The 16,741-nt window shown below is 35.6% G+C and overlaps 1 protein-coding gene across 1 annotated transcript in view; it reads left to right on the forward strand.

The window, feature by feature from the left end:
• The window catches only part of wb (wing blister), a 470,816-nt gene that overhangs the window by 106,281 nt on the left and 347,794 nt on the right, over nucleotides 1–16,741 (forward strand). The window contains exon 5 of the mRNA XM_089102573.1: nucleotides 13,890–14,029. Coding sequence (XP_088958699.1) covers nucleotides 13,890–14,029 — 140 coding nt within the window. The remainder of the gene's footprint in view (nucleotides 1–13,889; nucleotides 14,030–16,741) is intronic.

A 16,741-nucleotide genomic window follows, 5' to 3' on the forward strand; every position in this document is an offset into this window, starting at 1 on the left:
AGATACTGAGAAGGAAAACAGTCACCAGATTCAACTTAGATGATGTAGGAACTTCATGAAAGGGAGTAAACAGTTAAGGTTTGATCAGATTGGGATGAATGAGGAGCTAATGAGAAGGAAAATAGTCACCTGATTCAACTTAGATGGTGTAGGAACTTCATGAAAGGAAGTAAAGATTTAAGATTCGAGCAGAATGGGATGAATGAGGAGCTAATGAGAAGGAAAACAGTCACCAGTTTCAACTTAGGTGGTATAGGAAATTCATGAGAGGGAATAAAGTGTTAATATTCAATCAGATTGGGATGAATGACGAGATAATGAGAAGGAAAACAGTCACCAGATTCAACTTAGATGATGTAGGAACTTCATGAAAGGGAGTAAAAAGTTAAGATTCGATCAGAATGGGATGAAGGAGGAGCTAATTAGAAGGAAAATAGTCAACTGATTCAACTTTAGATGGTGTAGGAACTTCTTGAAAGGAAGTAAAGATTTAAGATTCGAGCAGAATGGGATGAATGAGGAGCTAATGAGAAGGAAAACAGTCACCAGTTCCAAGTGGTGTAGGAACTTAATGAGAGGGAATAAAGTGTTAATATTCAATCAGATTGGGATGAATGACGAGATACTGAGAAGGAAAACAGTCACCAGATTCAACTTAGATGATGTAGGAACTTCATGAAAGGGAGTAAACAGTTAAGGTTTGATCAGATTGGGATGAATAAGGAGCTAATGGGAAGGAAAATAGTCACCTGATTCAACTTAGATGGTGTAGGAACTTCATGAAAGGAAGTAAAGATTTAAGATTCGAGCAGAATGGGATGAATGAGGAGCTAATAAGAAGGAAAACAGTCACCAGTTTCAAATTAGGTGGTGTAGGAACTTCATGAGAGGGAATAAAGTGTTAATATTCAATCAGATTGGGATGAATGACGAGATAATGAGAAGGAAAACAGTCACCAGATTCAACTTAGATTGTGTAGGAACTTTATGAAAGGGAGTAAAGAGTTAAGATTCGATCAGATTGGGATGAATAAGGAGCTAATGAGAAGGAAAACAGTCACCAGATTAAACTTAGATGGTGTAGGAACTTCATGAAAGGGAGTAAAGATTTAAGATTCGATCAGATTGGGATGAATGAGGAGCTAATGAGAAGGAAAACAGTCACCAGATTCAACTTATAGGGTGTAGGAACTTCATGAAAGGGAGTAAACATTTAAGATTCGATCAGATTGGGATGAATGAGGAGCTAATGCGAAGGAAAACAGTCACCAGTTCCAACTTAGGTCGTGTAGGAACTTCATGAGAGGGAATAAAGTGTTAATATTCAATCAGATTGGGATGAATGACGAGATAATGAGAAGGAAAACAGTCATCAGTTTCAACTTAGATGGTGTAGGAACTTCATGACAGGGAGTAAACAGTTAAGATTCGATCAGATTGGGATGAATGAGGAGCTAATGAGAAGGAAAATAGTCACCTGATTCAACTTAGATGGTGTAGGAACTTTATGAAAGGGAGTAAAGATTTAAGATTCGAGCAGAATGGGATGAATGAGGAGCTAATGAGAAGGAAAGTAGTAGGTTAAATATGTCACTGAGTTATTGCCTTTGCAAAACAAAAGTGATCCGTTTATCTGGCCTCCCCCAGGCCATTCAGCATGTCCCCAGGTAGCGATAGGGGAACGGTCTACAGATATGTAGGGTACCTCCATAGGAGGCATGGACCAAGGGGGGACCTTGTCCCTGGGGGTCCATAATAGAATCTTGGGCACCCTTGCCCGGGGTCATAAATACAGGCGGAGGAGGAAGAAGGCCCCTCAAATGTATGCTCAAAAGGGCCCACTTGTTTATCCACAAGTTCCATGAGTTGAAAACCTTCTCCCAGCAATGGGTTAAATTGCATGGTGATGCAGAACACCATCGCGAGAGGATCCTCTAGAGGAGGACAACTACGGCAGGGCGTAAGATCCAGATCTATGGACAACGGCCTCTGCAAAGGGTTTCCTTGACCCTTTTGGGGTACCTGCAAGACTGGGGACCTTGCGGTCAACTCTATTCCCACTTGAGGAGTGGCGCCCCTCGAGGAAATTATAGCCTAGTAACAGACACAGCATTCGCACGGGATTCTGACTAATGGACAATTCTTCTGGGATTGGTATGTTTTGATGGGCGTCTTTGGGCTGAAAAACCTCTTCCTAGCTAATTTATCTATTACGGGTTGCCTCCCCGTAGTAGCATAATATTTGTAGGCATGAATATATAATGAGTCGGAGGTAATAGGCTTGAGATTGTCTGTGCAGGATTTCGACTCTTGTTGATAGAAGAGCATCGCCAAGCGCTGAAAACCATGTTGTGACCAAGATGGGCCCACGATTGCATAAAGACTCCATTCATGGAGGTCCCAGGGACTTCTTGCTGTCCAGTTCTAAGCTGGCTTAAGCACTTCGGTGTAGACTTTAGAAGATATGTGATCCCCGTCCTGCACTGGTATCCAGGATCATTGCTTTTTCTTAGGCCAAAATAATTTCAACGATTTAAAGAACATGAAAATCGGAACATGGAATGTTACGACATTAAAAAATAACTATCGTATCGAAATTTTGACTGACGAATTCAGACGATTCAAACTGGACCTCCTAGGAATTTCAGAAACTGATATTACAGGGGTAGGAAGCATGAAATTAGGTGATATAGAATTTATTTACTCAGAAAAGAAGTATAGGTTACATAGACAGGGAGTAAGGATCGTGATGAATAATGAAGCTGCTAAGTCTTGTTTAGGTTGGGAAGGAATTAATAATAGAATACTAATTGCTCATTTTATGACTAGAAAGTTCAAGGTATCAGTTATAGTAGTATACGCCCCTGTAGAACCGACTTATGTAGATACTAGTGACTCAGATTAATTCTACTTACAGTTACAGGAGCAAATAGACAAGGTCCCAGGTAGAAATATGATGTTATTGCTGGGAGATTTTAACGCCCAGGTTGGTAGAAATAAGGATAGATAGTATCCCAGCTTAGGTAAATTTGGTGTAGGAAAAGAAAACGGTAATGGATACAGACTTTTGCAATTTCGTAGGTATAACAATCTAGTTATAACCAATACAATGTTTGGTCATAAAATTGCCCATAAGTTAACGTGGTATTCACGTGATGCTAAGACAGCAAACCCTATTGATTACGTTATTGTAAATTGAAGACTGGCAGGATCAATACAAAATACTAGGATGTATAAGAGTGCTGCTATGTATGTTAAGAGTAAATATCACCATCTAGTAGTGTCTAGGGTTAACATAAAGCTGAAATATCAGAAGGGTAATTACCTCCCAGGAAGCTATGATGTTAGCATACTTCAAGATGAGAATTTGAGAGGAACTTTCCAGAAACAGCTGAATACTAAACTTCAGAGTTTAAAATTTGATAATGCGGAAGATGGTTGGAATAATTTTAGAAAAACAATTTGTGAAGTTGCTGAATGTGTCTGAGGGAAGAAAGCTAGGACTACAGCTAAGAATATTAATGAAAAATCTTTAAGTTTAATAGAAAGGAGAAAGGACTTGTACAAGAATTATCTGAGTGATAGATCATATGAAAACAAAAGAAATGTAAAGAAAGTGGAGAAAGCATTGAAATATGAACAAAGGAGGTGTGAAGTGGAGGCCATGGATAAAATTGCCGAGGATTTAGAAGATGCAGCTAGACGGCATAATAGTAAAGTATTGTACTGGCAAGTTAGCAAATTGAGAGGTAGTAGTCAATCCGGACTTGTCCCAGTTAAAGATAGGAATGGGGTTGCAATTAGCGATAAGACAAAAGCTAAAGCGAGATGGGCCGAACATTTTGAGAATTTGCTTAACCGAGATAGAGTTGCAGGAAAAAACATAGAGGAAAATGAAAAAGTTTGTGATATCTTGGATGTGAAGGAAGATTTGTTTTGTGAGGAGGAATTAGCAACAGTACTAAAAGGATTAAAGAATAATAAGGCTCCAGGTGCTGATAGGGTAGTAAATGAGTTTCTTAAATATGGTGGCTCTGAGGTTAGAAATAAGTTATTGAAGATTATGAATATGATTTTTGAAAAGGGGAAGTACCTAACGATTTTAGGAAAACCTTAATTAAGCCACTTTATAAGAAAGGTGATAAAAGTGAGTGTGGTAATTATCGGGGCATGAGTCTGGTCTATGGAGGTAGCAAATTACTTAGTAATATAATACTTTTTAGACTGAGAGATGCCGTAGACAAAGTTTTAAGAGAAGAACAGTGCGGTTTTAAAAAAGGTAGAGGATGTGTTGACCAAATTTTCACTCTTAGGCTAATAATTGAGAAGTGCTCAAGTTTTCAAACACCTTTGGTCCTCAGTTTTATAGATTATGAGCAAGCATTCGATTCTGTTGATAGAGAAGCTTTAGTAAAGGTTGTATCCTTGTATGGTATACCAGACAAGTACATTAAGGTGATTAGACACCGCTGCGGTTAAAGTAGGAAATGAGGTTAGCTGCTGGTTTTGTAATAAATCTGGAGTTAAGAAGGGTTGTGTTCTATCCCCTTCTATATGGATTATTTTGATGGACTTTGTTTTAAGGAGCACAGGAAAGGCAATGGGAGACCACGGAATCAAATGGGGAGGAAAAAGTCTCCTGGACTTGGATTATGCTGATGATTTAAGCATCCTAGATGAAAGTGTGAGCAAAATGAATGAAGTTTTAGAGGCTTTGCGAGTTCAGGGTGCTAGTATTGGTTTGAAAATTAATGTTAGGAAGACCAAGTCACTAAGGCTAGGAATAAGTGAAGATGAAAAGGTGACGTTGGGTAATGAAAAGATTGATCAGGTGGGCAGTTTCACTTACCTTGGTAGTATTATTAGTAAAGATGGTGGGAGCAGTGAAGATGTTCAAAATAGAATAGCCAAGGCTCAGGGTGTTTTTTCACAGTTAAAAAAAGTCTGGAAGAATAGGAAGATAGGTCTGCAAACCAAGATTAGAATCTTAGAAGCTACAGTGATGACAGTGGTCAAATATGGCTCTGAAGCATGGACGCTCCGAAAAGCGGATGAAGATTTGCTAGATGTTTTCCAGAGAAATTGCTTAAGGATTGTTCTGGGTACCCGGCTGACTGACCGTATTTCAAACAATAGGCTATACGAAAAATGTGGTTCAATACCGCTTTCTAGGTCTATAATGAAAGAAAGGTTGAGGTGGTTAGGGCATGTTGTTCGGATGAAGGATGACAGATTGCCGAAGATTGTTCTTTTCGGCCAACCATCTAGGGCTAAACGGAAAGCAGGTCGTCCCTGTCTGGGTTGGGAGGACGTCATAAAGAAAGATTTAAAGGAAATGGGAATTTCGTGGGCGGGTGTAAAAAGGGAGGCTTTGAATAGATTGGGGTGGAGGAGGAGCGTGCGTAGCTGTGTTGGCCTCAGGTGGCTTGGTGCTGCGATGAGTTGTTAGTAGTAGTAGTAGTAATGAGAAGGAAAACAGTCACCAGAATTAACTTAGAGGGTGTAGGAACTTCATTAAAGAGAGTAAAGAGTTAAGATTCGAGCAGAATGGGAGCGGATGAGGAGTGTGCACAGCTGTGTTGTTCTCAGGCCCCTTGGTGTTACGATGATTCTTTTCTGGTAGTAGTATTAGTAGTTGGCCTACACTAGTAAAGACGAATATTAGTTATGTCTCTTTTTTTCTTTTACTTTCTTCAAACTGAAGATAAAAGTCACTTCTTCAAATAGGGTGCAGTAGGTAAATATGTGTACATTTTTTCTTTGCTTTTTTTTAAACCACACTATGTTAGCCAAGATTAACCTAGCCCAAACTTCTTTATGATCCAGGAACAGATCTGAAAATTAAAGAATCTGCCTGCTTTCACCACTTTTTCGAACATATTTACCTCAATATTTACTTAGAACTTCTTAGAATTTACAATGGTGTCCACGAGGGGCCTCTCTCTCATACATTATGTACACCAAGGGGAGTTTGCCAAGTGTGGTGTAACTGTGTCATATGTTTTGGTTGCTGTGCCATGCTTGGCAGAACTGTTTGGCACCCTTGGCGTTCTGAGATGCACTCCTGACGGCGGGGAGTCAGCGGCCTTCGGATGTCCCTGGTACTCAAATAAAAATTATAATCATTTAATGGTAAATTAGGCAGATATGGAAAGTTTTCGAATACGATCACTTAATTTCTCTTTTACATTTCATTGTATTTCATTTCATTTCATTTATGCGGCATTTTATTGAGGAGGGTGCAATATGAAATTCCAGAGCTATTATCAACACTCAAACCACCCACATTTTCTTGGTCCATCCTTAGTCCAAATCTCTTTATTTCATTAATTTATACTTTACTTTTACTTTATATATCGTAAAAGTATTATATTTCTCTTATTATTATATAATAATTTTTGATTTTCTATAGTATTAATATTATTGTATGATATTATGTAGCATAAATGTTATAAAACTTCTTTAAAATTTAATTCTTTTATTTTATATAGAACTGAAGATAATAAAAAAAAACTCACGCTATTACAGCGCAAATAGTATTTGTGCACATTTTTCCTTTTCCTTATTTTCTTCAACCACGCTTTAGATAACACTAACTTCTTCTTCTTCATAATAAAAAAAAAAATAAAAAATAGATTTGACAACTTAAGAATCTGCCTGCTTTCAGAAATATTTTTGTAGGTTGGACCCAAAGAATTCAAATAAAATGAAAATTTTAATTACGTCGAATTTTACTCAGTTTGCTTGCTTGTTTTAAATTTCTCTGGCATTACTTAGTAATACCATACTGTCGGTGGCGCTCGGTATTTTTTATTCCCAAAACCCCAGGGCCTTAACCCGTCAGGATTTTTTCCAAGGTTTTGTAAATTTCGGTCCTGAGCTTTAAATCTTTGGAAAAGCATATACATGAAAAATTACAATAAAATTTAACATAATCATATATGTATAAAATATTATATTCAATATATTATATTGTATAATTATATTTAATCCATACTATATTTAATGAATTACTGTTATATTTAATATAATTGTTTAATTTTATATTTATATTTAATTAATATAATTTATGTATATGTATATCCTATTTAATATAACTATATTTAATTACTATTATGTTTGATATAATTATAATATAATAGCATTTAGAATTAGTTCAAACTTTGGGAACTTTTGCAAGCCAATTTTGGGATATTGTTATGTAATCAATGGAAGTCCTGTTAATCCCATGTCAAAGCGCAAAATTAATATACCTATTTTCTCTGACTCTAACCTTTATTGTTCTCTGAAAGATCATTGTTGTGTTAGTGGAAACAAACCCACTAATTATCCAAAGTTTAATTTTTGCAGTAATTAAGACGTAAACAAAACAAGAATGAATTATTTGTGCATAATTATACATCTTGGATAATTTCACTCTCGGCAAAAAGACATTTTGGCAATTCAAATTGTAAAAATAACACTTTATGGTTGGTAAAGTGTTGGCTTTCATATGCACTTATTTTTATCTTGTACTTTATAAGCCATTAGTCTTTAGTGGTGTCTTTTTTTGTGTGGTCTTCGGAAATAAACCCAAAGTGGAAACTTTAAAAATTAAAAATGGCATTTATTTTGCTTCACCTATAGTTATTATGACCTATCTGTAAAATATTGTACATGTCATTTTGTTATTAATATTTTATATAGGACATTATATTTGATATAAATGTATTATGCTATATTATTTATATCTAACAATACTTATCATTATTAATCATTGTTATCATATAAAATATAAATATTAATATATTAAGGCAATATAGTTTGCAATTCGAATGTTAAAAATAAGAATTTCCGGATGGTAAAGAGTTGGCTTTCACATGCAGTTATTGGCAATTGTGGCAAGTCAAACAGTAGAGGTTCTTGGCCTGGGCAGGGTTTTCAGCTGCCCCAAAGTTTTTTTGAAATCTGACATCAAACTCCTTTTATTTTAAATTTTTTAACTCCTGTGGTGGACCTTGCCTCCTCCCTCCAGATTATGAGGCCTAAAACCGCCAGTAGAAACAAATGGTAAAAATAAAACTTTACAGTTGATAAAGTGTTGGATTTCATTTACACTTATTTTTAGCTAGTGCTTTATAAGCCATTAGAGCCTTCAGCTATACGTTTTTTGTTCGGTATTCTGAAATAAACACTTTGTGGAAAGTTTTAAATTTTAAACACGAAATTTATTTTGCTTGATGTCTATTAATTACCAAGTTTCTGTAAAAAATCCTTCAAGTGTCATTCCCCCATTAATATTGCACCAATAAACGTATAAAATATAAATAAATGTTAACATATTAAACATTAATAAAACAAAAACATATGACATGTAGATGTTACGGTGAAAGAAGGAAATCTGGTGAATGTCGACATTCACTGGTGAAATTCCGAAACAAGGGTGTTTAACAAATATTTCGGGCATACACCAAGCAGCTATGTGTTTGTTGACCAGTCAGCTTTGTCAGTCTTATGCAAGGTTTGATGGTGACAGGTTAGGTTCTGAATCTGATAAATGGGTTAGAAATTAGGTTAGAATCTCAGAAATATAAATCTCACAAATGCTCAACATTCACCATTAGTCAACAAACACATAGTCACAAACAATGTCAACAAACTGAGTCACTTGATGCATGTCCAAAATGTCAACATACATTTTGTTTGTTGACATGTCAACAATGTCAACAAACACATAGTCACTTGATGCATGTCCAAAATGTTTGTTAAATATTCTTATTTCGGACTTTCACCGGTAAATGTCGACATTCATCAGATTTCGGTCTTTCAACGTAACATAGACAAATACGCTCAAACGTCGTCTCTTTGAGGCTGTATATCGTTCGACCAATGTACCTTTTTAAGGCAGGTTTTCAATGTAAGACGTATTGAAAATAAGTTGACTGACGTTGAATTGATGAAATAAATACAGGAAGAAAAAAGAGAACTTCAACGAGGAAAGCACGAGCCTGGGAAATATGACAATTGAAATAAATTATATATTTCGGCAAGGACCACCGTCAAGTCGTCTTTAATACTGAAAATAATGATAAAAAGTAACCTTCAAAAAGAAGTAAACACATAAGGTTTAAAAAAGAAACGAAAATGGGATTCACCTGAGAAGGTGACCCAAAAAAGAAGCACGTGAAATTAGCCATTCATAAATTATTATGTTATTTAATAATTTAATTTTGTAATAATTTAATTTTTTATTAATTTTATTAATTTTCATTAATTTTTTATTGATTAATTTTTTATTTTTTATTATGTTATTTAATAATTTAATTAAAAATTCAATAATTTTGTTATTTCCGTGTCACTGGTTCAAAATTTTTCTCATTGAGATTTTTTGTCCACAACCAGGGCCGTATCCAGAATTTATTCCGGGAGGGTTTTTTTTTTGGGGGGGGGGGTCATATCCCCTACCCCCCAGGATACAGCCTTATCTACGATTTTTCATTTTTTGTCTATAATACCGCACCAGTGTGGTCTTAGAACTTATTTAACGCTCGATCTTCTGCGTTAGGGCCAGGGCTGGCTCGAAGCTACTGAATTGGTGATCAGAGAAATACCGCGAGGGAGGTCCCTCCCCTCACCTTCCGAAAGAAAAACTTAAATGTTACTTACGATTATGATAGTTTTGATTTAGCTTTTACAGCCAAGCTCTCATTAAAACTATTTTTAATTTTTAATATTTTTATATATGTCACTAAAAATATTTTTAATCTCTAATATATTCGATAATTATTATATATTGATAATATTTATTAATATAATAAAATTTCATAATATAATATTATTCTATTATTTTAATATTTATATTTTATATATAAATAATAATTATTATTTTAAAATAGTATAAACAATAACATTTATAAATAATAATAATTTATTAATATATTACTAAATTTTTTAATTTCTAGTATATTCAAGATTTATTTCAAAATAAATCCCATTAAAAATATGAAATGATAGAGGGTTGAAAGTTATAGCTTTAAACACCAAAGGGGTAGCCTAAAGCCTGTAATTTTACTGGAAAGTAGCTATTAGTTGACCACGAGAACAAACAACATAATTATAGTAAAGCCATTTGAAATATCTTCAAAATGCTCAATTGAGTATAGATACCTCCAGTAAAAATGGCATACACCAAGCCCTTTCAACAGTTGGTAGATACGACTGGGATTTTAACCTAGCCTTATCCGTGTATTGACGAGGGGTTACAAACCAAGACAAGATAATCCCGTCGTTGCAACGGCGAAAGGTCCTAACAGACGTTTTGAAACTTTAAAGATAATCGTCAAAATAATTTGCTAATATAAAATCAAAGGGAGGATCAAATGGGGCAGTTTGGCTAAGAAGAATCAATGTGTGATTTAACACACATTGTCCTAATGATATCCTTTGAGAATAATGCATAAGATAGTTTTTGGTAATGTGAAAATATCATTAAAAACGACCTTTAGGGGTTATAGCAGCGATATTATATTTCCGAGTGGCAATCAGAGCTTTGAGTGAGCCAAATTTGCTGTTTACCCAAAAAAAAGGACTTTAAAGTTCCAGACCAATGGCGGTTCTAGGCCTGTTGCCCCAATTTTTTCTGAAATCTGATATTAAATTCGTTTTATTTTGTATTTCTACGCCCCTGTTGTATACCTTGCCCCCTCAGACTATGAGGCCTAAAATTGCTACTCTTCCATACGTTAACAATTTTTCGAATTAAGAAGTAAAATCAAATAATCGGAATATACTATATATAGATATCGGTATATACATATTGATCAAAATCGAGGTACTTGATGTCGTTGTTTTTTTTTTATTTTATTCCACAGCTCTGAATGTTAAAGGGCTTGTATACTCAAAATTGTTTTAAATAATTAAAATTTTAGCTCTTTGGAGAGGCCATGTAGAACAGGTGTGCCCAATTTCAGCCAACATTGAGTTTAGGGACACTTGAATTTATAACAGTCTAAAGAACAATATTTTAACATTCGTATGTCGTAAAATGTCATTAATATGCTATTCCCACTTCGGATCATTTGAAATTGAATCAACACAATTATGTGGAAACTATGGACTTTTAAGGATTGACTGTCGGTTCATTTATCAGTGGATTGACTGTGGCGTCATTGGATATTTGTTTTAGGATATCTACTGGACCAAAATTTAAATTTTCTTTAACATATCTTTAAGGCAACTAAATTATCAGCGATTTTTCATCTATTTGAAAACTCAGTACTGAAGTTTTTATCATTACTAGGAAAAATGTGGGGCCTAACAGTGCTCCCTGAGGAACACCATTTTAAATCATAAGAACAGTGGAGTAAATGTAGAAGTAAATAATTGCTTAGATTCTACTAGAACCCAAAAATACTAAAAAACCCAAAAACAACGGAAAATAAAAGATAGACTACAATGATCTCAATTCGCAATTGTTCAACTTGAAATTCATTTAAATGCTTATGAATTAATGCGCTTTGGGTAGTGAAATTAAACGATATTTGTTGGCCTACTCCTAGAAAGGTTGCTCCAAGCTGTCCATGAAGTGAATAAGGTATTCTCTGTTCGATGCGTGGGGGGAAACTAGGATGGGGAATCCCCCTGGCCAAAAAAAAGAAAACAAACAATTTCACATGGAGATCAAGACCACTGTATAGATACCCTTTTTGTCCCTCGATCTTTTCAAAATAAGTCGATTTCATTTTAACGAAATTTTTATTCTCAGTTAACGCAATTAAAATCCTTCAACTTATTACTACCACACCTAATGATTCAATATTGCCCCTTGGAAACTTGTCCCCTGATAGAATTTCTTGGTGTTGTCGTTGGTGGTTTGAAGTAGGGTGTAAGTTTGGGGTAAATAAAGTATTTGTTTTAAGTAACTGCAAAAGGAATTTTATTTTAAAACGTTAGCATCCTTCATAAGGAAAATACCGCCGCTTTGATATTTTCAAACAACTAAATGGGTACTACTATGTAATTTTTGAAAGAGCTTCTGTATTATTGCCGAGGTTATAAAAACTGTAATAATCAAAGCAAATTGATTTATCTTCCAAGTACTATTACTTTTGGTCTCACAATTACCCAAATTATTTCATCGGAATCTGAAAATTTAGGGATAGAAATTAGGGTAGGAAATCAGACATATGCACAAGAATATTTTCTGGGTGAGGGGGCAATAATCAAAAAATAATTTTTTTGATAATTCTAATTCAAAATGCCCATAAACTCGGGAAAATTTTGGATCTTGAGGGGGCAGGCTGTAACCTTCCCCCTCCCTATGTTTACGTCACTATAGGAAAGATATGGGTTGGCAGCTTCTGGGTTGGCTAGTCTATGACATAGATTCAGCTTCTGGTTTATAGCAGAAAGAAGCAAGGTTAGAAGAAAAAGAAGTCGGCCGAAAGTTGTTTACAACTATCAGATAAAGTTTGGAACCCCTTATATATAGGTATGCAGATACTATTTAACATTTTGAACTAATGGTCTTTAATTACAGACTAATGTCGGTTCATTAACCATAGATTCGTTTGGGCGGGATACCATAACTGCAAACGGCAGTTGAAATGCAACATGACTATGACAATTAATTTTAGTGAATAGCTTATACCGCTTCCCAGTCATTTTGGGATTCCTTCCTTCAGCCCATTTCGTTAAAAAATTTATATGATGCATAAAATACGATAGTCTCAACATACCTATCTTGTGATTTGAACCAAGGGCGGATCCCAATTGTTCTAAGATCTTTGCTATGAGTTTGGTTTTGATACCGTATTTGGTTGTGCTTCTGTTTCTGCCAACCATATCTTCTTTCGTCATTGAATTACAATTATTACGAACATGCCTCGACACAGGTATTTCCGGGGTACAGAGGGAGTAAAGGATCCTAAGAGATTAATTCCGAGACTTTTTGTATTATTTATTCCCTCCTAGGAATATCCCCTAATCTACCATCCCTAAGAAGTAGAAGAGTACACCTGTAACTGGGTGCGTAATTTGACACCCACCCAAAAAGTGATTTTCGAAGGGGGTCAGAAAAGTATAATTATTAGGTATATATATATATATATATATATATATATATATATATATATATATATATATATATATATATATATATATATATATATATATATATATATATATATATATATATATATATATATATATATATATATATATATATATATATATATATATTTGGTTTGGAATGGGGGTCAGTGCTGTCACTCTGTAAGCTCAGCCAGAGTCAACCCAACTCTAAATGGGTACCTGGAGACATCTGGGGAAGGGGTAGGCCTGCAGGAAGGGTGTGCGAAAGCACATGCTGACTGGCCTCAAACTTCCTGGCTGCAGGGTCATTAAATGGAGATCAGGACCATCGGAAGGAACTGCAAAGTCCGTTTTGTTTACCTTTTATAAGAATTTATTTGAAAAAAATAAAAGTCGGAATATTTTCTGGGCCTATTTCAGAAGCCTTAAATCTCCACCCTACGTATATCCCTCTTCGCACTTTAACTTCCGATATTTTTATCTTTTAGTCACTGGGCCGTATCCAGGATTTTTGTTCGGGGGGTCATATTTTTCGGGGGGATTTTGAACAAAAAACTTTAAAAACATATTAAAAATTAATTTATATGCTTTTTTCTTCCGTTTTCACGAGTTGGACAAACATTACGAGGGGGGTGGGGTGAGTTTCAAATCCCCCTAACATCCTCCCTAGATTTGACTTTGGCCATGGACATAATACCAGATTTGTGCAAAAGGGCATAGGAGCTCATTTCTGTCTAGACATCTCAAATAAATAGTGTGTATATCCTTATGCTGTGTATGTACTTTTAATTTCTATTATATTATCTTTACTTTTTAAGGTATTCCAAGTTACTTACATCATTGTCAAGTCTGCAATATCGCCTAGACCGGGGAATTGGATTCTAGAAAGATCGCTGGATGACGTTAACTATAAACCTTGGCAGTACTATGCAATCACAGATGAAGAGTGTATATCCAGGTAAGTAGACACATTTTTGATCACAAGCCATATACTGAACAGGCACTCGCGAGGTATTGTGATTTTTTCAGTTGGGGGGGGGGGGGATAGCACAACTTCGATCAAAGTAAAATTAAATTATATGGAAAATATAAAATAAAACTTGCCGGTACTATCCCATTATGCGGGCCTCTCTAAAAAGTCAAGTTTGGTTAATGCTAGTGAAATAAAATAAGATAGGATGAATGTATAATAGTTTAGAAACAAATTTGGGCTATATATTTGCATATTAGGGGGGGGGGGGGTAAAGCGTTGCATATATTAAATACGTAACCTAACCTAGGTACCTTTTTCCTCCCCTAAACTCCAAAAAACCACAGTTTAATATCGTATACGCAATGAAAACCTTGCTATCATTGCCTGCTCTGTAACAGTTAAGACGTCAAAACGGGTTTTTTCATTGCCGAGTCTATAGTGATTAAGCCGAGAGGCCCATGTAATGGGATGGTACCAACTTACTTAATACATAGTGTCAAAAGCCACGGTACAGAAGTGGGAAACCACAGATCTATTTCTTTGGTAAGGCCTACAAGCAACCAGGAGGCTGCTACAGAGGTTTTAAAGGGCTTCACGCCCTTACTCCTCCAAAAATTGATTTTTTCTTATTTGTCTCTTGGTTCCTCATATTTTTCAAATAGATTTAGTCTAAATTGTCCCCTCCTAACGGAATAGGGTCTGCCCTAAATAAATAGTATGCATGCTCATGCTTAAGACACGGTGCCTTGAAGAATCTTTACGATTTGTACAGATGCTCATGATCTTAGGGGAGATGGGGGGGGGGGTAGAATATGTACTTCGATTGTGTGGGTGAAATGCCCAAAAAGGGCATCTGTTACCTCAATATCATGGAATCTTCTGAACAAATTATAGGTGGACCCTTCCCGTACACCGTATGTGCAGTTGTGGTTAGCATTAAGCCTCAAAAATAAAATAAGAAATCGCCTCCCAACGGAATGTGGTCTGCCCTAAATAAATAGTGTGCATGTTCATGCTTAAGACATTGTGCCTTTAAATATTTTTACATTTCGCACAGACGTGTATGACCGTAGGGGAGAAGAGGGGGTTAGAATATGTACTTTGAGTTTGAGGGTGAAATGCCCTAAAAGGGCAGCTGTTACCTGAATACCATGGAATCCTCTAGATAAATAATAGGTGGATCTTTCCCAGAAGTGCATCCAGGATTTTTGTTTGGGGGGGGGGTACTAATTTTTTTTGTAGGTGGCGGGGTTACATAAAAAACCTCAAAAAACGCATACAAAATTTGTTTATCTCCATTTTAGTTACGTTTTTACGAGTCAAACAAACATTTTTTGGGGGGGGGGTCAAACCAGGTAACCCCTCCCCCCCTGGACACGGCCTTGATCTTTCCTATACATCTAGGTGCACCGTATTTGCAGTTAAGGTTGGCACTAAGCCTTGAAAATAAGATAAACTCACTCCAGGTCTGTCCTTTGGCATGGCCAATTTGGAGCCCCTGCATTAGTTCATATTTAATTTGATAAAGTATTGGAAATAACATGTATTTTAGTAAACTAAAGTCAGTAGTACCAACATTTTTAAATGCGTTCCTGCATGCAAATATAGTTGTTGTGTCGAAAGGATGATGGCCGTATTTCTAGGGGTCAATTCATTTTTGTTGGGGGGGGGGGCTCAGATATGTTGTATGAGTCACTTCAATTTTTTTAGTCATAAAATAACTAAAGTGCACATGCTTTTTATACAATATATCCCAACTCAGGAGGTCACGGCTCAAACTTGGCTCTCCCCCTCGTCAAGGTATGACCCAGAATGTTGACGGTTTATCTAAATGAGTAGATGATACTCCTTTCTTGTTGTGGCTTACTTGAACTGACAACTAGACTGTGTAATAGGCAGAAGTAGGCTGTTCTATATAATATGAACTGCATAATCTTTTTTTTAATTTTATTATTTTTTTTTTTTTTTTGTAATGGTGTAGTTTAAAAGAACCTTTTTTACTAGGATTTGTTCAACCAAATTTAGGGATCGTCATGTATACGGTAAACTTGAATCAAGTCTTCAGATCGAGTGCCATCTATTGGATTGTGTCTTAACATGACAAGTAACTTACCTTGAATTTGAGATCTCGGGTCGAGTCAAGCAGACACTAGCGTGTGTTTACGGATTTTTTTGGGGGGGGGGGGGGGCAAAATGTAAGACAATATTTAGGGTTTACAAATTTGTTATTTTTCAAGGAAAATACCAAAAATAAGCATTTTCATGAAAGTATCCCCCAAAATGGTGCTTTTCAAATATAGGGGTAAAAAATAGGTAGTACAAGCTCTTTCTGCCCTCCCAGTTAACCCCACTGTGAGCAAAGCTAAAGCTTAAATCGAGTCAAGCAAAACATGGATTCGGTTTAATTTTTATTTTGGAATGACTCAGAGATCCAACGGGAACCTTGCGTATTTTTTTTTTTTTTTTTTTTTTTTTCAGTAAATAATAAGTAAAAGGGAATATCTCGTCAGAAAAACACTGAATGGTGAAATTTGGAGTGGGATTTTTCCTCGGTTTTGCTTCTGCTGCAGCAGAAGCAAATCCTGGGTCATTAAACTGGGTTTAATTAATCCTGGGTCATTATCCTGGGTCATTAAACTCTGTTGTATTTTGGTTTTGCTGATCATGACACAGAAGAAAAAGAAATAGCAGCCTGCC

Source organism: Artemia sp. Qi Xiang Cuo, chromosome 16, assembly GCF_049724085.1.
Source record: "Artemia sp. Qi Xiang Cuo chromosome 16, ASM4972408v1, whole genome shotgun sequence".
Classification (NCBI taxonomy): domain Eukaryota; kingdom Metazoa; phylum Arthropoda; class Branchiopoda; order Anostraca; family Artemiidae; genus Artemia; species Artemia sp. Qi Xiang Cuo.